Source organism: Nesoenas mayeri, assembly GCF_963082525.1.
Source record: "Nesoenas mayeri genome assembly, chromosome: 16".
Classification (NCBI taxonomy): domain Eukaryota; kingdom Metazoa; phylum Chordata; class Aves; order Columbiformes; family Columbidae; genus Nesoenas; species Nesoenas mayeri.
The window spans coordinates 6,937,487-6,960,718 of record NC_137562.1 but is presented as its reverse complement, the minus strand read 5'-3'; the positions used below and the strand labels follow the sequence as shown (position 1 = coordinate 6,960,718).

The 23,232-nt window shown below is 39.7% G+C and overlaps 1 protein-coding gene across 1 annotated transcript; it reads right to left on the bottom strand.

The window, feature by feature from the left end:
- Positions 1-8,158: 8,158 nt before the first annotated feature.
- Positions 8,159-21,642, bottom strand: EDN3 (endothelin 3; the record flags this gene model as incomplete). The annotated part of the gene is made up of 4 exons (XM_080354752.1): positions 8,159-8,231; positions 8,724-8,888; positions 20,958-21,192; positions 21,591-21,642. 4 exons carry the CDS (start codon positions 21,640-21,642, stop codon positions 8,159-8,161), a joined length of 525 nt encoding a protein of 174 aa, XP_080210878.1.
- Positions 21,643-23,232: the final 1,590 nt, after the last annotated feature.

Sequence of the window (23,232 nt, the reverse complement as noted above, 5' to 3'; positions counted from 1 at the left end):
ATATGTAAGGCATTTTTAGTGATGTTTACCCTGTTTTTGAATGAGTTCCCTCTTTGCCTGTGTAGCAGTGGACAGTTAGCAGAACCGGTTTTGTCTGTAGAGTTTAGAAAAGAATATTTTGTATTTGAAAAACTGGAATAATAACTAGTTTGTGATACCATTCATGTAATGCTGGTAACAGAAAACATCTACACCAGCTGATTATTGAAAAGTACATTTCAAGTGCTAACACGAGAGGTGAGGCTCCTCGTAGGGCAGTTACTCAAGCAGGAGGGACTGAGCTCATCCACCTGCTGTACAAGACATGGAGCAGCGTGAGGAGGATGGTCGGGATCTTTGAGGTGGAAACAAGACTTTAAGAGGAGCTTTTGGTCAATGCACGCGGAGTAGTAAATATGCATGTCTGACAGAAAAATCTTGAAAAGCTCCTCTGGAATTTTTTCAAAGTGATGTTGTGATGTTTTGTGTAACATAGTGTTCCTATGGTTTTTAAATGAAAACCAAGCTTGATAAACATCTTAAGGCTGTTTTCCATAAATGAAATCTGCAAACAGTGGAATCTGCAGTACGAGAAACAGGCGAAGCACAAAAAGCGGTGTGAGAAGTATTTTATGTACAAACAGAACAGCTGAAAAATAAAACTTGACAAAATTGGAAACTTTCTGGATGGCCAATACTCAAATTGGATTGTTAGACAAGTCCACTAGAAAGTGTTATTAAAGAAACTGTTTAAAAAAAAGAAGTCATATCTTATTCAGGCCAGATGAGGAAAAAAACCCACACTTACAAAAAATGCTGGCAATGGTGGGGGAAAGAAAAATTGTTGAAAGATTGTACTGAACTTACTCTTACTGCAGATGCAGATGCCTCTCTCTTCCAGACACTGTAGCTGTGCCATGTTTGTTCTTTACCAGCATTGCATGAAAATTAGGCAGTGGGAGTGTGGAATTTCTGTTTCTCCCATAGGCAGGGCTTGTTTTGAAATGGATATTTTTCGCAAAGCGAGGCAGGCGCAGTAGAAGCGGTTTGGAAGTGGGCACTGCCGTTTGAAAACAAAAAAAAGTGACTGATAATGCTGCTTATGTGGGCACAAAGGCTTTGAGAACTATTTATGAAGACACTGCACATGACTGGTGAAACATGTTTATTCAGTTTGTGATATTTGGGAGGACACATTTGCAACATCAATGAAATAAATAGTCATCGTAGTAAAATGCCCTCCTCTGGAAGCCTTTGCTTGGGTGGCACAGTTCCACGTGTCAAGACAGGGCCCAGTGCCCACGTTGCCATCTTCTCTAGTAAACACACGTGAACAGCTTGCCTGATGCTACATTGCTCACTGCCCTATGGAATATGAGCACAATCATACACGAAGCTGTACCTCAGGGGCTGGATGCGGGCAACTAGGATGTGCATTTCAACATTACCGGTACCAGCAACAGACGTTGCAATACTGAGACATTTCTGAGCTCGCTGGCATAGTGAACGCTGTGTATATTAGTTTACTTTCTGGTAATCCCCGAGATTCTTGCATGGAATGTACATTGCCAGTGAGCTGCTAATCAAATACCTCATGCCCCTTGCTTTGTTTTCTTTAGGCTTCTACCTAATATTACAGTTCTTCAATTTAGATTATGCTAATAACGTCAGCTTTCCTTTAAAAATGTTTCTAATCTTCTGGTTGAAAGCATGCAGGGGACTGGAACCAACCAGCCAAAGCAGTAAGAGCCTAAATAATTTTCCCAAGGTCCTACAATGATGTAGTAGCAGGATCAGAATTATGATTGGGGAGTTATCTAATGCAGGTTTCCTCTCCTTTAGCTTTCTTTTTTTCCTCTGTCTGCCTCCCAGTACAGAGTTAAATTATCCAGTCTCTTCAGACCTCTGCTTAAGGAACGTTAATCAAAGACAAATCTCAGGATCTGGCAGAAAAGTGTTTTGAATGTTTTAATTCAATATCAGGTTGTATAAATACAGGCTTTACAGTTAAGATTTCAAACACTTAGGTTCAATCTGGTTCTTGATTGTAGTGTCTTAAACACACTGAAAACACGACCCTTAGCTGACCCATGACTATCCAAATTGACACCAGAAGGAGCTGTAAACTGGCTTCATTTTGAAATTAATAGAATTCTTGTCCGTGATAGATACAGTGAATCAAAGTACAGGTGTTAAAAAAAAATCTATTTTGGGAAACTGCATCTTAATGGTATCAGAATTGCATAAACACATGCACAGTTTCAGAAATCTTCTAAAAGAGCCTCTAGGCTTTGATTTTTATATCTGTTTTACTCTGATTATATGGTTCACCTAACCCACTAGCCATTCAATATATATTTTATATTGCTACAATAGTTTGTACATCTATTTTTTAATGACAAAGGGCTCCAACTCTCTTCACATCTTAAGGGAGAGCTGGTTCACATTCTGAGAAACAGCTGTAACAGCAATGTTCAGTTAATAAATGTGATTTGTTGTCTAATGGAATATCCATTACAACCAGTAAAAAGGAAACTCTCATCTTCTCTAAGGTTATTTAATTGTTTAACATGCTGGCCCTTTAGTGTCTAAATGACCTTGTCCATATAGGTTTTTTAAATATTCATAGGAAAAATGGAGTTTGAATGTTGAACACTTCTAATCAACTTATTGTCAAGGGGCTAGAACTTCATCTCTTGCAAGTTAATACAATTCCGCTTATGTTGACAGACATCTGCAGGAAGTTTGAGTCAAGGTATCTGTTTACTGATGACCAAATCATAGCACATGGTAAAGATGTTTAGATGCCTAAAGAAACACAGAGGTTCAGAAGTTCTTAGATGGGCTTATGTCTCTACCTAATTCCTAAAAGTAGCGCATACAGGAAATGACTAGCAACCTGGTCTGTTATAAAAGGATTATATTGAAATAAAAGGAGAGAACTAAACTAGAAGACCTAGATATGCGGAGGGTTGGTCTCTGCGGACACTGGTGTAACTCTAGGCTAAAACTCAGTAAGAGCCCAAGGATTCAATTAGGTGTCTCCCACAGCAGCAGCTGAGACTTGAGCTTCATCTCACACCTCTGCTGAAGCTCAGCTGTGCTGTTAGCAGCTACAGAGATGCCTTTGCAGTGCAAATAAGGGCACACGTGTCTTCTAAAACACTTCCGAAAATCTTGGAAGTCCTTTTAAAGACTTTTAAAAACATGCTTTTAAACAAAGTTTGGCAAGATACTACTGCGAGGTAAAGAAAAAGTTCAATATGTTTTGTTTAACTTGCTTGATGTATTTTAAGTCTCTCAGCCCTGACGTTTCTTTGTAGCATAAAGCTCTCCAGATCAGGTTCTATCTTTTCCATTGTAAAACTCTAGCAGTGAAAGCAAACATTGTTTCCAATCTCATCTGTTTACAATTCTGCTTGATTACAATTCCAGTAGATTCCAAGCTGTGGATTTAAAGATTTAATGTTCATATGCCTAGAATTTGTTCCTTTTCTAACAATAACTTTTAGCTCCATCATTGTCTTACTTATGTTAGCCTTGCATTTTACTTTTATCAAGACACACAATTTTGTCTCTTAAATCACCTTGAGCGAAATTGCTGTGATTGTCCTCAGCAATCTCTCACATCAGAGTTATTTCTGCCTCGCTGTTCTGAAAAGCAGGTCCTAGAAGCACCATCCTGAGTATGTGTGAAAGATGCTGCAAAGGGGAACATCTCCCAGGCTGGAGTGCTGGGCATCAAAAAGTATTCGGGGTGGATTTGGTAGAAACACATTCCAGAACTGTGGCCACCATTTCTTTTGGTGATTATAAAAGTGTATTATGCGCATGTAACATTTGCATTCTTTTCATGTAGCAAGAGACATTCTAACAAGCTCTTTTTGTTCAGCTGTGTTTTGTGAGGCTTACATGTCAAACTTGGGGGATTTTAAAACCATCAAAAGCATTTCATTCAGTCTCTGCTGGCACATCATGTCACCAGCTTCACATCCTATTATGCAGATAAAACAATTCCATTCTGCTGTATTTAATAAATAGTTGGAGAACATAGTAAATACCATTTAGCACAGTTTTAAAGCAGATGAGGAATGATTTAAGCCATCACAGTTTAGCCAAGAGAAAATTACTTCTGCCTGTATGACAAAATAGCCCTGAAAATGTATCACATTCTCCCACTCACGTATCTGGTTACAAAAAAAAAAAAACCCGAACCCTTAGTAAGGAGGATGATTATTAAATTAATAAAACAAGGGTCTATTCATGTAGATTGCTTTATAAAAATGAAACAACTCTCCTGGTGAGTTCAACTAAAAATCACTTTCTTTTCCTCCCACATGCCTTATTTTCTCATCCTTATATTGAGATAACAGGAGAAAGATGTACAGAGCTCAACTCCCAGGTTTGACAAGCACATTATGATACAAGGCAAGGATCAGAAGCAGAACGATATCCCCACAAGCAAGCATAGACCCATTGATCCTAACGTAGAGGAAATGGAACGAGAGCTCTGCTCAGGGAACAGTCGCTGCGCTGCAGGCAGACCTGGCCCTCTACGTTTTCTAGACTTTTTTGATCATTTATTGTTCTTATTGCTATTAACAAGTGAAAAGTGAACTTCTGCTAATGGGAACTAGAGCAGGAGTTACGCAGCTCTGGCAGAATTAGGGCAGAGTTACATATAAATGGTTTGACATGGAACAGAGTAAGAACCAGAACAAATTTGTTGTTACAAAAGTAAACACAAGTGTCCCAGACCCAGAGTATTTCTGCAGTTCACCTAACTATGCTTGGGTTACATGTTGGAAGAACTTCTGCAAATAATCTTTTTATGATTCATCATGTTTTACGAGTTGTTTCTTATAAGCATTCATTAGTTGTATATGAAATTAATTTTGTGGTAATTTTTAAAGGATTGGATTTCATATGAAATGAACATCTTGTAGTTACAAATGAAAAATAGTTAAACTTTGTCCCTAAGAGCTGAGCAATATTAATTGTGACATCTTCTATAAACATATGAAATTAGGTAAAAACAATTTCATGGTTGTTAATTGTTCCCGGACTTCAACTCCAGAACCCAGTACATATAATTTTCAGGTATATGCTATGGTTTATAATTTATTTTGAGATATCTACAGCAAACTTTTGATTTTCCCTCTTCTGAGTTTCATATAACAGTTGTTTCTTTCTCTTGCTGTATTCATGATGGACTGATTTTACCATTAATTGCTAGCGGCCCGTTGCAGTAACGTTTTCAGCTGGTGTGCAGAGCCCCAAAACCAAACTACTTGAAAGTGAATTCACATAGAAAAAAGTTTTATTTTTCTTTCTTGAGAAAAAGCACAACAAAACACCTGTAACTCAAGGGCTAAACGTACCTGCATGCCAAAGAACCCAATTTGGTTTGGTTTGTTTTCCTGTGAATGTTTAAAATAGAGTGAAAGCATGTGGGACTGGGGAAAGTGTGAATCCATCTTCGAATGCAACATTTCAGTTGAATTAAGGTGGGGGCAGACAGCAGCAATCCAAGCACAGACTGAGCGGTTCCTCTAAAGCTGAGGAGGCACTGACACCTTGTTAGCACTGGGATGTGTCTGCAGTGCCAGAAAAAAAGCAGCTATAAATGCCCTTTGTCTCTCTTTGTTGGTCCCAGGACACAGATTAGGCCAGATGAGGGTGACATTTATAGCGAAAGGGACGCAAAATTGAAATGTAACTTTTGATGCGTAATTATTACCAAATGATTTTTATTATGTTTTCATACTCGATTCTCAAGCTGTTAGAACTGTCAGTCTCTTGAAGAAGGCAAGTTTTTGTGTGACCTGGGCGTACGCGTTCAGGGGGAAAGAAGAGATTCCACTTGCTGGTTATAAATGAACATGAAGCATTCTTGATAAAAAAGCTCCGTTATTTTCTAAAAAAACCCAAAACTATACAGTGTCTTTTAAAAATTATGGGAAAATAGTAAATGAAGTGGTTTTATACAATAAATAATCTATTTTCTATAAATGTACAAAATCATTTGTACAGCAAATAAGAAACTGATACAAATGCAATAACTGAAAGATATATTTAATTTTATAACTATAATAATTTATTTATGAAATATATCCACATGTATATAAAATACATCATATATATTTTGGCAAAGACCTTCCTTTCTTGTTTTAAACAAAGTCTGTTACCACTGTTCTAAGTCTATATAACCATTTTTACCGTTAATTTCTCTTCATTTTTCCTTTGGTCTCTATCTTTATTCTGATAAAATATAACTTAATGTGGTGGGGTTACAGTTTAACCTATGTGCCCTGGGGAGAGTCTGCGTGAAGGTCAGTCGAACAAAAAAATAACCATAATGTCACAAATAAGGGATTTCCTCTCTTTTTAAATAATATAGAACAGGATTTACAAAAGTTACTCTTTTTTCTTAGCTTACTCTTGCATCTTCTTATCAAAAAAAAGTCCATGATTTCTGAAGAATGTCCAGGGTTGGATATAACGCTTAGTGTCAAGTTGCCAAGTTATTCAGTGATGATGCTTCAACGAAGAGATAAAAATGTGATTGCCAGTACTAGCAAAGACAACCGTATGTACTGTGGGTGATAATGTATGTCAGGGCTTAGAACAGCAAATGGTTCGGTACAGTAAGTTATTCTAATAGCATGAAGTTTCATTTGAAGTTCCACAGTCCTACCCTTTCATCTTTAGGAAATTCTTTGGGATGAATAATTGGAGTTCTGTTTATCAGCTACAGTGCATCCTTAAATAACCACTGTAAATGGTTTTGAATGGAACTTTGATGTGTAGGGATAATTTGTGCTTCAATTAGGTAATCTATTGAATAGTCAATGTATACTCTTAACTTGCTATAGTTTATAATAATATTTATATTAACCATTCATATTTATTCTGCATAGATACTGTCATTTAAACATCTGCCATGAAGTTACAATATGACAATTCAGGCTTGCATACATTAACAAGAGAAATATTTTGCATCTGTTTATTCTTAATAAGAACTCGTATATAGGCAATCTCTCTCTAACTCATCACATTCTCCAATTACAGGCGCCTGCATAACGCTGTGGATGGATGTTCTTCAGACATACAGCAAGCAGTAAGCGGAACAGTAAGTTTCTATTGTACTTGTTCAAAATCACATAGAAAAACGTTTCTTGAAACTTGGTGTCGCTCAGGTTTGGATCTGCCTTTGGATTTTTCTTCAACAGCGATACGTTCCCTGCCGGGTTACGTGATAAACATTATCCTTTACTGAGACTCTCATGAGGGCAGCATGGGAGAAAGCTTCTTCAGCCAGGTTCACATGCCCTCAAAGTGGCTTTTTTGAAATGAGAGCGTTGCTGAATTCTCCGCTGGCAGCAGACTGAAGCGTCAAGTTTGTCCATCTCAAGGGAGACTTGTAGTTTAAGTTCTTGCTTCTGAGCTTCAGCGAATAAACGTTAAAGCTTTAAAAACAAAACAAAAAACAAACCAAACTGCTTAATTATTCAGAACTGACTCTCTGTTACCTGATAGAACAGTGGTTCATCTCCTTGATTATGTGTACATAGAGTGGAAACTACCTAGTTATCTGATTAGCTCTGATCAAATAATCAAAGCAATAAATTCAGCCTGGGGACTTCTAACCCAAGTGGTTCCCATCATAGTGAAAAACTTTGGGTAATGGTGACCTTTTTTAAAAAAAAAACCACACTTTTCTATTTCTAATGGCTGCTTCATTTACCCACAACTACAAGTATTTGCTTACCCTGACATAATTTTGCATTTTGTACATAGCAATAGCATTAAGAGTACATTTGCAACTGGAACTTTTTGAAACTGGCTACTAGGTCACAGTAACCTCTTTATATCTGACATCTAAAGTAGATGTATTTTTCCTTCCACATACACTTTCCACAAAGTTTGTTCTGTTTCTTTACCTTGACAATTTAAGTTTTACTGAAGCACTGCACTGGGACATGTAGCTTAAATTGCTGCTAAATGAGCAAAAAGATGATAAACAGGAACAGCCCTTGCCATAAAAACAGAAAGAAAAAAGGGGGGAACTGTTGCCAAAATATGTATTGGCTTAAAATTTATGGAAAATTAGTATTTCTTTTCCACATTAAACAGGCAGAGCATACCTGACTGTTCAGAATCCTCTGAACTCCCGGTGCTACTGAATGGAAGTGTGTTCCTCTTCCCTGCATTGATCTTTCTCCTCTGTCTTTTTCACTGCTCCATGATTTCTGGGGAAGGGAGATTTTTTTAAGTTAGTCACTGTGTTCTTATCAGTTCTTCTTACAGAATCATCCATAAAATGACAATGCCATACCCTTCATTAGACTAGATAAAGCATTCTAAAATAATCTAGAATTCAGCATGCCCCTAACTGGACAGAAGATCTGCTCTTTCGAAAATACCACATCATAAAAAGAAACAGCAAAAAGCAAATTCAAAGCAGCACTGGGTCTGGCCTCTTTCCTTTGCTTATTAAACCCTCTTGATTGAAACATGAGTTTTCTCACTTTTGTTCTTTCCATTCGCTTCTCCGTCCCACTTAAGGGGGAAGTGAACAAGTGGCTGTGTAACCACTCGGCTGCTGGCCAGGGTTAACCCACCACAACTGGAAATGGGAATTTTATTTAAAATCTATTTCATTTGATACATGCAACTTCATTAATTTATCTCCATGAAATAGTCAAATCATGTAGACAGGGTGCAATATCAAGAAAAGATACCTTCTTCTGTCTTGCATTCTTCTGCAAAACTGCATACACTGTTTGTCACGAGCATCCAAACAAGAACACCGAAACGAAGACTGGAGAGTGCTTTGAATCTGGCCCAAGGACCTTTTGCCTCTAAAGCTGCCTCTGTAGTTAGACAGCCCATATGGCACAGTCCTCCTGTTGTGAGAATCACAAAGATTGTGTGTTTTAGGAGCCAACTGAAATGATATTCTGTATTTTTTCTGTTTTAGAAAAAAGACCTACTGGTGCAAAGTAATAAATAGCAGCACAAAAATCAAACCTTGGGCTTATGTAAGGAGTTCTCCCTATAACAGAACACAACTTCTGTTCAATCATCTCATGCTTTCACAAGGTTATAAAGTAGCAGACAATCAGCTTAAGTAGCAGAATTACTTGGCAGCTGGTACAAATACATGGGCAGGTTATTGCTTATTCCTTTACTGTGTTGGTTACACCCCACAAACATACAAGATTTGTTTTGTTCAGTTCCATAGCTGGTGTGAAGTGACACAGGAGCTGTGCTGATTTCCAAGAGATAAGTAACATCATGTCAGCGTTGTCATCTTCATGATTTAGAGCCTGATTTGCCATTAATTTTATCATTGAGAAATGGAGAAAACTGTCAGCATGATTTATTTACTGCACCTTGTTTGGAATGTGACCCATGGAGTTATAAATGTGAGAAACAGCTAGATAATCTTCCTCATATATATCTCCTAGTACTTTTCTACAAGAGATCATATTCTGTACCACAGCACACCAAGAAATACTAAGAGGTAGATCTCTCTATTTCCCTGCAGTCTGGTATGCTTTGTTCTTTAATGGGTTACGGTCAACCTTGTCAGCAAAGGACATGCTTCATCACTGCCTGCTAACATCCCAAAAAAGCACTGGATAGTTTAGACTGATGTCATAAATTACTCTCCTCCAAGATGTTAAAGAATCTCAGTCAATCGCAGGTGTACACCACATGGAACTTCTGAGACCCATAACAGTTCCTGTGTACCCAAGGGACAGGTGAAGCAACCCACAAACACTAAAAATCTGAAGAGAATCTCATGTTCAAAAGCAAGAAAGAGTGGAGGGGGGAAAAAAGCAGAGGAGGGGAAGCAAGAATAGATCTAGAAGGGTTACAGTAAGATTACAGAGTGAAACCTGAATAATCAGTCTGGAACCACTAACTTCACATAGTTATACTTCCTTCATTTGCTTTCATAAAAACATAATTAGGCTATTAATTGCCAAGCTGCCATTTTTCAATTTTCCCACACTCACGGTGGGCTGAAAGGCTCAGAAACATTATTTTCCTAACCTCTGCAATGATTTTGATGTAACATCAGTACAGCTGATGCAAATAATTTATTCAAACCTCTGCGCTTATAGTACATACAGGCTTGTAACAGTTCATCTCAGTCTTTCACAGCCCGAAGCAGAGCACACCTCTCCTATATAAATTTATCATAAAATCATACTGAAAGATAGAAAATCACTAGTATTTCTGTGTGTCAGACACCATGAGATGGTCTTTCTCCAACAGATGCCATCTGCCTTGCCTATATGCAGAAACTGTTAGGTATTTTCACTACTTCATTCTATGGCTATGCCTAGACACTGGAAGAGACCTAGAATATGAATATTAGCCTTAAAAGACCTCAGGACTTGATTTTCGCTTTCCTCAAACAGTCATTTTAAAAGCTTTTTGTTGTTTTCAGGATTAGGGTGAGTCCCATTTTATTAATAATTCTATATTGCCATTTGCTTTAGAATAATAAATGAGAAATAGCTAACGTAGGTAACTTCTACCATAAATAGTTGCTACACAGTCACACTTCTTGATACATTCACGTTTTTTAAGAAGTTATGGCTGGTATTTAGAGACAGGAACAAGAGGAAGTTGCTGTATTTTTAGGAGTGATGAACCCTCCACGAAAACTGGTAAAATAATGTTGTTCAATTTCCCACTCAGATTTAGGCTGAAATGAAAGAATGAATTTTGTCTGCCCAAAAGAGAAACTGCTATTTGATGGCAAATAGCTTGCCAGGGGATAAAGAAGCTTCATACAGCTTTTGCAGATGTCATCGCACATTGTGCTAACAAGACATAGAATACTGTAGTATGTTATTGTCATGATTTAAAGTGGTTCCTTTTTTAAGAGTTCACCTTTCCAAAATGCAATACAATTCTCCTTACTCTAACTCTCTAAATCAGAAGCTCTGTGGGACTGAGCTGTGTTTGCCCAGTGTCGGAGGTCCTGCCTGAATTGCCAGAGAGGAAGAAGGGCACGTGTTTCATTCCTTAGTTGCTGCAGTTTGCAAATTAACGGACCAACTAGAATTGCCATCAACTTCCATTTTCTCTTTAATATATCAGTATGTGAACTACAGTGATTAAGGAATGGGCCCATTACCAGTCTGCTGTGTTTCCTAAGAGCCATAAGTTCCAGCAAACAGGCAGGGGTGGAGAATATAGTATAATTACAAGAGATAAGAACCATGAATCACAGTGCGAAGCAAAGGAAGAGGCTGATATTTTAGATACTGGTTTTGATCTTTCAAATTAAGTGCCTTATGTTTTATGAAACTTTTAACACTTATAAGAGCACATTTCATGGCTTGAAAAATGTTGTCAAGACAACTTCATTCTCAGTGTTCCAGAAACACATGCCAATGCAATGATATTTTCAAATATAAGAATTTTAACTAGAACGCCCAAGCAATAATTTTTATGTAAGCTATCATCCACATTTGCCAATCAGAGATGGAAATATAATAATTCTCCCAGTGTGTCTGGTTTTGATTTCTAAGCCAAAAATTCAAACCTAAAACAGATAAACTTCAATAGCAACCCAGAGTCTTTCCAACAGTGTTCAGAAATAACTAAATAATATAGATGTTTTCTTGCTTGTCACTTACTCTGATGCAACTCATAAATTGCAACATTTAAGCAAGCGTTCGTGTGTGTATGGTTATCATTTCCGCAGCTGAAAAAGTTTGTATTTCAAGTTAGTTCACGTCTCTTTCTCAGCACTTCAGAAGTGAGAGGAGATGCTGGAGATTCAGTTGAACGAGTATCAGGAAGCATTTGCCTGGCAGAATGCTTAATCTTAGATTGTTACACGTGATTAACAAATGGTGCATTTTATTATTTATTATTATTTCCTATGGTGCTGCAATGCTCAGGTTGAAAATGAGGCAAGCAGAGTTGTTATTTCTACATGCTGAATGGGAATTATGGTCAACGCATAGTTGTCACCAAGCATTTGTGTTGCTAGGGGATCTCTTTGCTTTCCATTTCAGGTGAGGCATGTGTCCCCTTGAGTTACCTGCTGACTGAGGTGTACATGGGGCACTCTGTGTCTCCACAGTGAGGATGAGGAACAGTTGAAGTAGGCAGAGGCAGGTTTGCTGGTTGGCCATGTGCTGGGCTTCTGGGGATCCTCAACAACCAGTTCCCTAGCCCAGGTACTGGCTAAGAGGCAGCTCCAACCTTTTTTGGAAATGATGCAAAATCCACCAATTTTTAAAAACTTTTTAAGTCCCATTTCACAAGACATTTCTAATTTCTGACCTTTAACTCAGTGTGCATCGTTTCTTCCTTTAGGACAGGGGTGTCAAACTAATTTTCACTGAGGGCCACATCAGCCTCATGGTTGCCTTCAAAGGGGTGAATGTAATTTTAGGACTGTATCAATGCAGGAGTAGTTACCAACCTCGCAACCAGGAGGCTGATGTAGCCCCTGGTTAAAATGAGTTTGACGCCCCTGCTTTAGGAGAACAAAAGTCTCCTGAAGCAGTGAAATGGGTTTCCATGTATTTAAGAGCTAATGCGTACTGTGTGTCTTTTACACCAAAGTGGAGAACAAGCAAACCTATGCAATTCTGGATCAACCCTTCCAAGGTACTGCTTTGAACTGGTATCTGTGTGGCAACATACAAACCTGGGATTTATGTGGAAGAAACTCTTTTGGTAGAGCTCAGTTACCAGTATGATTACTTCAGTCAGCATGTGGATGCACAAAAGTCTGCCTGTTCAGTTTTTAAAGCGCTTTCTAAATTACAAGTCTGTCTGAGTTTAAGGAAATGGTTCCTTCTTCAGTGTAAGATATTTGTTCTTTATTCTGTATGCAAAAAAACTGAACAATGAAGATGCTAATGCAATTCTCCTGTACCTAGAATTATTCTGTATGATGAAATTATGATTAATGAGTGCAACGGATCTGTTACCTGAAGATAATTCTATGTGTAATATAGAGCAGAACAATGCTAATCAAAGCACACTGCACTCTTGTCACTTGAAACATAGTTTTGATTTCTGCCATGGAAGGAACACATGGCAATCCTTGGGTCAGCCAATGTTTCTTCTAGAATTTTAAAAGAAAAGAAGTACAGGACTGCAGATTGGATACTGAGATGCTGAAATAACCTGGATTATTTCTGTACTTTGTGTCCACAAGACACAAGCATAAAAGCTCCCCTCCTAAAAGTCAGGTAGCTCCTGAAGCAAGTTTTTTCCATTAAATTAACAGAGAAAGGCATTTTTTTGTTGAGAAAGACAAGTAGTACTAAGACTGAAACAGCCATTCTGAACCAGTGATATTGGTTAACATTTCCCACAGAAAAAAACTGCCCATTGAATGACTATGATCTTCAAGTCTGATTGAGAAATATGATTTAACTAGATCCTGCTATTCCTCCTTTATACTACAGTGAATGTTCAGAATTCAGCCAAACAAATCCAATTTGTTTATATTAATTTTTGTAACATGTGGCTGAGTTTCTCATGCTATGTGATAATTGACCTATGAGCTGCTATTATTTTCTACTTTCCCAGCCACTTAAACACAGTAGATACCTCCAGGGCACTTGAGAGTTTCAGCCAAAACGAAGAGATGAGGGGGTTGCTGCAATTATCTTAGATGATGTGATTTCAGTTTTCAGCAATATATTTCCTGGCATGTATCCAGGCCAGCAAGGCTTCCAACACTCTCCAGTGTTTCCAGACCATCTTAAAATGTACAAGATCCCTGTAAGGGCCACCGAGAACAAAGCATGTGGAAAGGAAGCAGAGTTTAAAATCCTCCAAGTGAAACAAAATGTCTCCAGAATGAAAGATGCATAGGGGATACAACAGATATTTCTGTGTATAGTTTCATCTAAAGCTACTGCAGGAATATTGTGCAGCTCTGTAGATGAAGAGATCATTGGCTGCTCTGAAAGTTGGCTCCAACTCTTTCTGTAACAGGCATATATTTAACAGAGTCGTTTGCAATAGGTGTACCTCCCACATTATCCCTTGCTTATTATCATCATTGAAGAAGCAAAACACCTTCTTCAAAATAGTGCCTGATTTGTTGTTCTTCTGTCATCCTAAGCACATGTTCCCTTCACAGAAACTGTACTTTTTCTGAGTAGCTTTTTTGCAGTTAAAATTATTTTCAGAAGAAGCAAACTTTTATCCTTTATAGCCCCACCTTTATTTTCCACATCCTCAATTTAGAAGTAGTCAGTGTTCCTAGACACCTAATAGGCTACTGGCATCCCAAAAGATGTACCTCTACTATCTTACTAGATTTGGTTTAGCCTTCGCCCTTTTTTTTTTCCAGTTTTATTCTCAAAGTAATACTTGCTAATTTGTGAGGACCTCAAATTAGTTATAGTTAATTAGTTATAGCTAATCTAGGTAATAAACTAAGGATTGCGCACATCTGCTTTGTCATCCAGTCTAACTACATGAGTTCTCTGATTGCCTTCCAACTGGGACTTCATGGTACCAGTACTTAACATGGTACCCAAGTTAAGTACTGAGAGAATCAGAAGGTTTTTCATCACTAGTCATCCTCCTCCTGCAGCTGTCAAAAGGATGCTACGTGTTTTCCATTTCAAATGTGACCAGAAAAATATCTGACCTGTTGAGTGGGAAGCTGGGGTACATTTCTTGAGGCAAGTGGGGGGGTGTATTTTTCCATTAACATCCCAAACAGCCCGAGAGGCTGGGTAGATCTCTCCTGACCTAATAAACTGAGCCCTTGTTCCACAGAAACATCTCTTGCAAAGCAACACTGCTCAGATCTTTCAGTACCTCATCCTGGTTTTGTGGCAAGATATACGACTATTAGTTTGAATAACTAAATCAAATCCCATGCAGCATCTTCCATCTGTGAGGCCCAAACTCCCATTATTTCTTTTTCCTTATTATTAGTAAGTGGACTGATTCTAATGCAAATACACTGAGGTAAATCCCAAAAGGTAGAGCAGCTGGAAATTTGGATGAAAGGAATCAAATTAATTTTGAAATGGTTGCTTTTGCAAACTAAAAGTCAGAGTACTTATTGGTAGCTTCTGAAGCCACTGTACTAGTGCATGCAGAACACACACTCTAACGCCTGTTTCCACCACTCTCCACAGTTTGTATACTTCAAAATCCACTGCTGGTTTAAAAACAAATGAAACAAAAACCTGGGGGAAAATAAACACGTGGTGTTAAAATGTGAGCCTGATGAAAGTGACTGTGGTTTGACAGCTCTTGAGACTGTTTATTCTTAGAATGAGACCAAGGTGAGCAGCTGCAGGGAAATCTGAAGGCATTAGCTGTTAATGTCTCACTGTGACCCCGCTGTCCGCAGGGCCAGCTCCTGCGGTGACAGGGGATTTTGGTCTGCAAGCCAAACCATTTCAGGTCTTTGAGAGGATGGCATGGTTCCATATGAAGTCAATACACAATTTAAATATACAAGAATAACTATGTTTGAATAAAAGGCCCAAAACTCAAATCAGTTTGCCTGTGATAAAACATAACAGTAACAGCAGAAGCCTGTTACTATGTTCAGTAAATCGATTTGAAATACTCTTCATTTGATGTGAAGATTTCAACACCAAAGACCCTGTGATTTTTAAGATTAGAGATATCATTGAAATATTCACCAAAAATTTTAACTAAAGAAAAAAAAAAAAGTTAAAAGGAATCAACGGAGATAAAGAAGATTCTGGTTTATACTTTGTATTTTTTCTACTAGTGACTATGACCATAGATTCCATAGCCTTAGTTATTTCAATTGTTACTGGCTAGCTAAGATTTTTCTTTATATCTTTCAGCTTTCAGGCTACCTTAGGACATAGAGTGCATAGACAACCACACACGTCATACAAACAGATTTCAGTGAGCATGTAGATAGTAAAGTCTGCAAAATGTGGAGCAAACTTCATGCAGAAAAATAAAATCAACTCCCCAGAAGATTCACCACTTTGCTTTTGGCACTCGGTTCTGCTGGTTAACCATGTGCACTGTTTAACCGACAGATCTGCTTCCTTATTTGAATTGCCTGGCTTGCAGCCACTGTTTTATCATCATGCCTTTGGCTAGCAGGTATTTGCAATCTGATCTGATTAAGCACATGCTTAATTGTTCTACTGAACAAGAGATCTTTAGCTGTGTACTTTTATTTCTAGTAATATATAGGACATCATCTCTGCTTATTTAGTGATGAAGGTAATTCTCAAAAAATGGGGTAATTGTAATGCTTTGTAATACCACTTAAGATCCATAAGGATGAAAACATGTTAAATTACATTATGTGGGCTTACATTCAACAAAATCCAATCAGTGAGACGCAGGTAACAGAAAGATGTTATGAAGGAAAAGTGAGCCAGCAGAGCATCCAGTTCGAACAAGACTATCCCATTAGTTGTCTTCAGTGTTCTCCTCTATAACAACATCCCAAGACATCCCTTCCTCTCTCTATATGAGCAAAATGATGAGGGAGGCGACGATAGGGTACAAATTGTTTCTATTCTAAGATGACTTTGTGATGGTGACCTCAGCCAACAGTGAGCAAAGACCATCAGCTTACAGCTGCCAGAGAGCTGACTGTGTGTGCAATCAGCTGTGCTGTCTGACAAGTCCTGGAGCCCTAACAAACCCATTCATCAGCACTTGCAGAAAGACTGACAAAAATGAAGATATATGAAAGCCTTTCTCACCCCAACAAGTGGTCACATTAGGCCAGGAAAAGAGTTTTCTACAGTGGAACTACCTGGAGTCAACCTAGTCTTATATTTTGATGGCCACTTAGGAATATCTGACTTGCATATGTTACAGAAACAAATTTCCTCTTTACTAGTGACAAAACACCGCATCCTTGCAGTGTCACCATGTAACCACACGACGTGAAACACTCACCGTATCCTCTATCATATCCCACAGAGCACAGCAACAGACTACGCGTCAGCACATGCCCTTGTCCTGCCACCGCAGAAACCACATGTTTAAATCAGAGGATCAGAGCAGCAAACACAAAGATATAAGATCAATTTCTTACTATCACTTTGTCCATCCAATTCTACTGATTCCCAAATTCAGGTAATTGGCAGACAGAACTCTTAGATCATCATTTAAGCTGGTCTTTATAACATGGTCACAGAATTTTGTTAAGTTACTTATCTTTTGAGCATACCAGTGCATACTGAAATAAGACGCTATCTAGAAAAAAACCCAACTTTGGCTTTCATGTAGACACACCAAGAAATTATTATTTTTGGTGCTGATTGAGTGAGAAAATAATTTTATCATTCTAGACCTATGCTAATTGTCCTTTGAAAGTGTCTGGATTATTGCCACAAATTCCCATTATATTTTTATTTCTAAATTGAAGACTGCTTGAGTATCGGATACTGTGTCCTCTTGATAGTATCACTCTCTTATAGTTGTCACCTTTTAACGTTTTACTAATCATTCTGAGCATCTCTAAAGCTTCAAACAGCAGCATTAATGTCTTTAATTGAACCACATTTTGCTCAGATGCACAAGCTCAGTTCATATTGAAATATAAGACCATTTTGAAGAAGTGCAGATCTAGAATTCTTGCCTACATTTTCTTCTTTAACTTACAGAATTAAGCATCAAGTTGTGGCCATATTATATCAGTGGATACTGTTTAAAAGACAAGTCATTCTTCTTTAAAATGTGTCTGTAGCTATAGATCAAGATAATTAATCACTCGACAAAATAATACATTGCAAACTAAGTCCTAAGTAACCAACCTTATCAGTGTAAACAATTTACCAGCTGCTAATAATCTTTGTTATGCAACATTTGTCTACGTCACATAATTGGAATATTCTGTTCTGACTTACCTGACTTTCTTTAGCTCTTCTTTTCCACTCTAGGCTCTCAGTGTTACCAGCACAGAAGACTCACTGTGTCAGAATAGCACTGGTGCACTTAGTGGTCTGGACTAACCACGGTGGCTCATGGACAAGTATAAAGCAATACGCAAACATGTGTGCAGAGATAATTTCTCATTTAGTTGGCAATAGCTGCAGAGTCAGAGGCTGCATATTCTGCAATTCTGTGTTTTTCTACAACAGTCACCCTGTAGATCTAAGTGTTTTCTCAGCAAGGATAGAAAAAAACCCTTCTATCATCACTCTGACTGCAACAGCTTGAATAAGAACTTTAACTACTTTTCTAAAAAAGGAGGAGAGGCCATGACCAAGATTTGTTTTGAATATACTACAACAATGCTTAATAGCATATTGTGTTGGGAAGAGCAGGGGGAAGGAAACAGAGGATGAAGTAAAGTTTGTCTTTGAAGTATGGAGGAGAGAGTAATTTGGAAACAGAAAATATTAAGGAATTTGTGACAGGAGTAAGAAGTTATAAAGTGGGGGACATAAGTCAGGGGAAATAAGAAAGAAAAATAATAAAATGCAACTGTAGTCTTTGATGTAGGAAATAAAATCAAAAACATGTTATATGTGGGAAAAAGATCAGAATCAACAGATTCTGGGAAAACCTCTCCTATCTTTAACACCATCTTTGTGGCCTCCCATTGTGTGTATGGACCTCAAAGTTGTGTTTGAGCCAAATTTTTTGTAAATTATTTGGTAAACAGCAATGTAAAAGCCCCATTTACAAACAGCCAGTCTGTACAGATCCAGTGGTTGCTTCCATTTAGAAGAAGTAGCATAATTCACTTGGGATATTAAATTGCACAAGCAGGCCTGATTTCTCTCATTCACATCCAGAAGTACCTTTTGACTTATGGAGACATTGCTCCAGGTAGGACACCAGGCCAGAATCAGTGCCTGTTCATTCGGACATATCTACACGTCCTAATCCTGCCAACAGTGTTATTGGTTATACAGATTCATGTCTTTGGAGCACAGTAGCTAAAACGCATCATTCTATGTGAATATTTAATAATCAAATTGAATATTGAAATGGAATATCTTTTTTTCTGTAGCTTGCATAGAATTGTCCATAAAAATGGCATAAAAATGGCGTGTGGTAAGAATCAGAGTTTCCTACAGCTCATGTTAAATTGTTACAGGCCAACCTATACGCTGCACAGTGGGGGTAGATTTACATATCTGAGACATTTGCTCTTATTTTATGTACAACCAACTTCAGTTAAGAAACCAGAGACAGCCCCAGTTGTTTATTATAATATGTGGATTATTATACATACTTCATTGCTGTAGGTATCATGAAAATGTTCTATATCTCTGTTCCCTATTTTTGTTCTTTCTCTAGTGATGTTTGCACAAAACCTTCAGGTAGGACAAAATTCTCCATATGACTGAATTAATGCACACTAAATACTTCTCCCACTGGTATGAAAATTATAATTCCTGTAGACTTAAAACAGCATATCCTAAAAAAAGGGAGGGGGTTAAAATTAGCAGAGTTCTATCTCTTCATGTCCTTCCTCTGTTTTCACTGGTGAGCTCTGACTCAAGTATACTGAATCATAAATATTTGTCCAAAATAATTCTAGGTAATCCTGGGATGGATTAGTGCAGGTGTGGAACTCAAAGAATTGTACAACTCGTGTGAATACATGATACTTGCAGGCTAGTAGAAGTTCCAAAGATCCGTCATCAGACATGGCCTCCAGCCAGGACACACACATGAATTTACAAATTAAGCGCCCTAACCCCCATCTGACTTAACCTATTTTACTGCTACTTTCTTTTTTATATTCCTTTTGTTATTTTAATCTGATTAAAAGCTTTGCAATTGATTCAAAAGCAGATCCAAGTTAGTAGAAATGTTCCCAAACTGCAGGCAGTAGAACACTTGATGGTGTGTGTAGGAGTTCACAGTCATACAGTCCCAAGATCTTTAATTCTTGAAGTTCATCAGAAGAAATCTGATTTTAGATTCAGCTGATCTCCTGATTATTTTTTTAAGGAACCAGTTCCTGTGGTTGCTACAGGACTGAAGCCTATTGGAGTAAGAAAATCTTGACAAATCATTAAGACTGTTTTATTTACTTAGAGAGACAGGATATATACAATGGTGTGGGAAAAGGAGGCCTCTAACCTTTGGGATGTGGGCAAAGTGTCACTCTTCCTGGATGATTTCTTTTCATTAAGTATTGTTAGCACCAGCTCCTGCTTTTCTGCAAATGTGCTTCACACCCCCGACCTGTGGGAACCTCAGAATGGCCAGTTCATGGGAAATGCTGTTCTCAAAAATAGTTTCTGTTATGAGTTGAAACAAAAACTTGTGTTCACCATTCCCAAAATACGTAATTGTAAGAGATGTTATTTTGTAACATCTTAAATCTCTGAGGTCCTTTCCACTCCCTTACATTCTGTGAAATCTGCTATACTGAGCTTTTCAAAAATTATTATTTTAATGTCATTTTTCCACATTATTTTTTTAATCAAAACCAGTACAGTTGCACACACACACTCTTCTCCCTTTCTCAATGACGAGTTTATTAGAAACAGATTTGTGCCACAAAATAACTACCTTTTTCCCCTTTGCTGGTTTCACTGGGGCTACCCGCGGTGCGCACACGTTGGTGCAGCCAGGTACACAAGTACGGCCATGCCCCGCCTGTGCGCGTGTCAACTGAGCGTTAACCGCACCGACGCCCTGGGGCTGCCGGCGGCCCCCCGGGGTTCCCTTCGGCTCGGCGGCCCCGTGTGCCCCGCGCCCGGCAGGTGTCACGGCGCCGAGGCGGCCGGATCGGGCTCAGCGGGGCCGGCGACCTTTTTCCGCCCCTTCCCGGGCGGCTCCGCCTCCAGCGGGGCCTGCGGCGCCCCCGGCCGGGCTCCCCTAAGGGGTCCCGCGAGGGCGGGCAGGGAACCCCCGCTCGTTACCGCCCCACGGCGGTGGCCAGGCCGCCACACGGGCTCCTCGCCTCCCCTGTGCCCGCGGGGGTCGCACCCGTCCCAGCCCAGCCCGCCATTTCGCGTCCCGCCGCCCGCACTCACTCGGGGGTATTGATCCAGATGATGTCGAGGTGGCAGTAGTACACGCACTCCTTGTCCTTGTAGGTGTAGCAAGTGCAGCGCCGGGCTCGGCGCCGCAGGGCTCCGCCGTCCACCTTGGCCCTGCCGCCGGCCGGCAGCGCCGCCGCTTCGTTCTCGTCCCGCTCCTTGTGGCCCAGCGCCGCCGAGCGCGGCTCCGGGCCGGCCGGCAGCGAGCGAGGCGGGGGCAGCGCGGACCCTGCACCGCGGGAAGGCAAGAGCAGCGCTCAGCTCCCCCTGCGCCAGTCCGGAGCACCCCCCTCCCCAGTGCCTCACAGCCCCTTTTGTAACAGGATCCCAACCATCACCGGTCCCTGAAAAGTTTCAGAGCTGTTTAAAGCACCGTTATGTTTATATTTAGTGCAGCGCGGTGGGGTGCACCGGGAGAGCCCGCAGGCTTAGGGTGAATGGCTAGTGAGCGTTTAAAACAAAAACCTACGTGCGGCCAAATGATGTCTTTGGCGTCTAGTTATTCACCACGCACAGGAGTGGGGTATGGCTCACAGCCTTTTGGAGAAAGAAAAAAAAAAGAACCACAAGAGCCTTTCTTTGTGTGCATGCGTGGAAGTGGTAAAGAAAGAAAGAAATTCATGTTACCTGCAGTCGACGTAATTGTAAGTCCGAAGAGGAACAATAAACCCAGCTCCATTAAACCCAAACAGCACGCTTGTTCACTGCAGGCAAAGGTGAACTGCAGGGGCGAGCGATCCTTTCCAGGAGGAATCACTTCAGGTTGGGGGCAGGAATGTCCTGGGGCTGGCGGCAAACGCTGCTCCGGAGTTAGTTCCCACACCGAGGTGTGATTAGTGGTTCTGCCTCGCAGTTATTTTCCTCCAGCGCAGACTTAGTCCTGAAGGGGAGAGTGTTGTCAAAAGAAGGGAAGATCCATCGCTTGGCTTTTCCCACACACACCTCCCACCCCACCCCCAAATCTGATCAGAAACCGGAGCTGCTGTTTTCCAGCTGCAGACGCCTCCCACCCGCCGGCAGCCGCTGGCGCCCCCTCCCCGCGCCCCCGCCCGCCCCGGGCCGCCCCCGCCGCCCACCCGGCAGGTACGGGGCAGGGAGAAGGCAGCACACCCTCCCAGGAGGGCAGCCACAGCCCTTTTGTTACTGCTAGGGCTGCTCTTGGTTCAGAGCTTTTAAAAGAGCTGGTCCTCCAGGACTGCTTGTGCGGTAAAAACACAAAGCTTTGACTCAAACCTGGGCTAAGAGATTCGGGAGTTGTTTGGGGCTTTTTTGCTTGGACTCTGCCAATTATTTTCCAGGTGAAATTAAGCCACCAATTTATTAACACTTTCTTTTTCCCCAATTAATTACTAACACTTCTTTGCAGACAAACCTGCCTAGAGGGCAAAATCTAAGGTAAAAGGGGATTTCATATTGTATGAAATACCTGACACTTGTGCCTAAAGAAACACTCCTGCATGTGGCCCCATTTGCTGTCACAATATCAGTTATTAATTTATAACAGGTAAGGGTTTAAAGGTTAAGGGAATTTGCTGTATCTTTTCTTACAACAGTATATGTACTATATCCTGTTATAGGAAACATTTGTTGTAGATAGCATGTGGAGAAAGGTTAGCAAATTTAATTGTGGCTATTTTAAACCAGAACATGATGTTTTATTTAAAAATGTTTCAGTACTAACAGAAAGACCTGCAGCCAAAATTGCTTTTGTGTATTGTGCTCATTCAACATATTCACTAAAATCTGTTTTGTGAGTAGAAAACTAGTCACAAGATCACTCAGGTCATGATATCTAGAGGAGGAACACAGTTCTCTGCCACATCACATTCTTCTCCAGTCCTGCCCCTGATTCCAGCTTCTGTTGTGGATTATTCAGTAACAACATTTACAAAAAAGGCCTCATTAAGATGTCATGTTTTGTCAGTCTGTCAACCCTTGCCTTTTGCCAGTTTCTAAAGATTAAGAGTTTTGTGGAAGAACTGTAGTTGACTTATTCCCAGCTAATAACAAAAACATGATGGTCATCAGAGACAGGATAATACCTATAAGGTTTCTATTTCTCAAATTTTGCTGAGGCCATGGTTCTCTGTGAGAACTTAAATTGCTTTTGTTTTGCACAGTTTGTGCAAATGACAAGACTTTGCAATATAGAATTGAAATGCCAGAATGCCCTATCTCCAAAACTGGGTTAGAAAAGGCAAGATTTCAGTAAATTTCTGAGGTGTGTACCCGCTGCAGTGAGTGCGGTTCATGAGGATGCAGCTCCAAG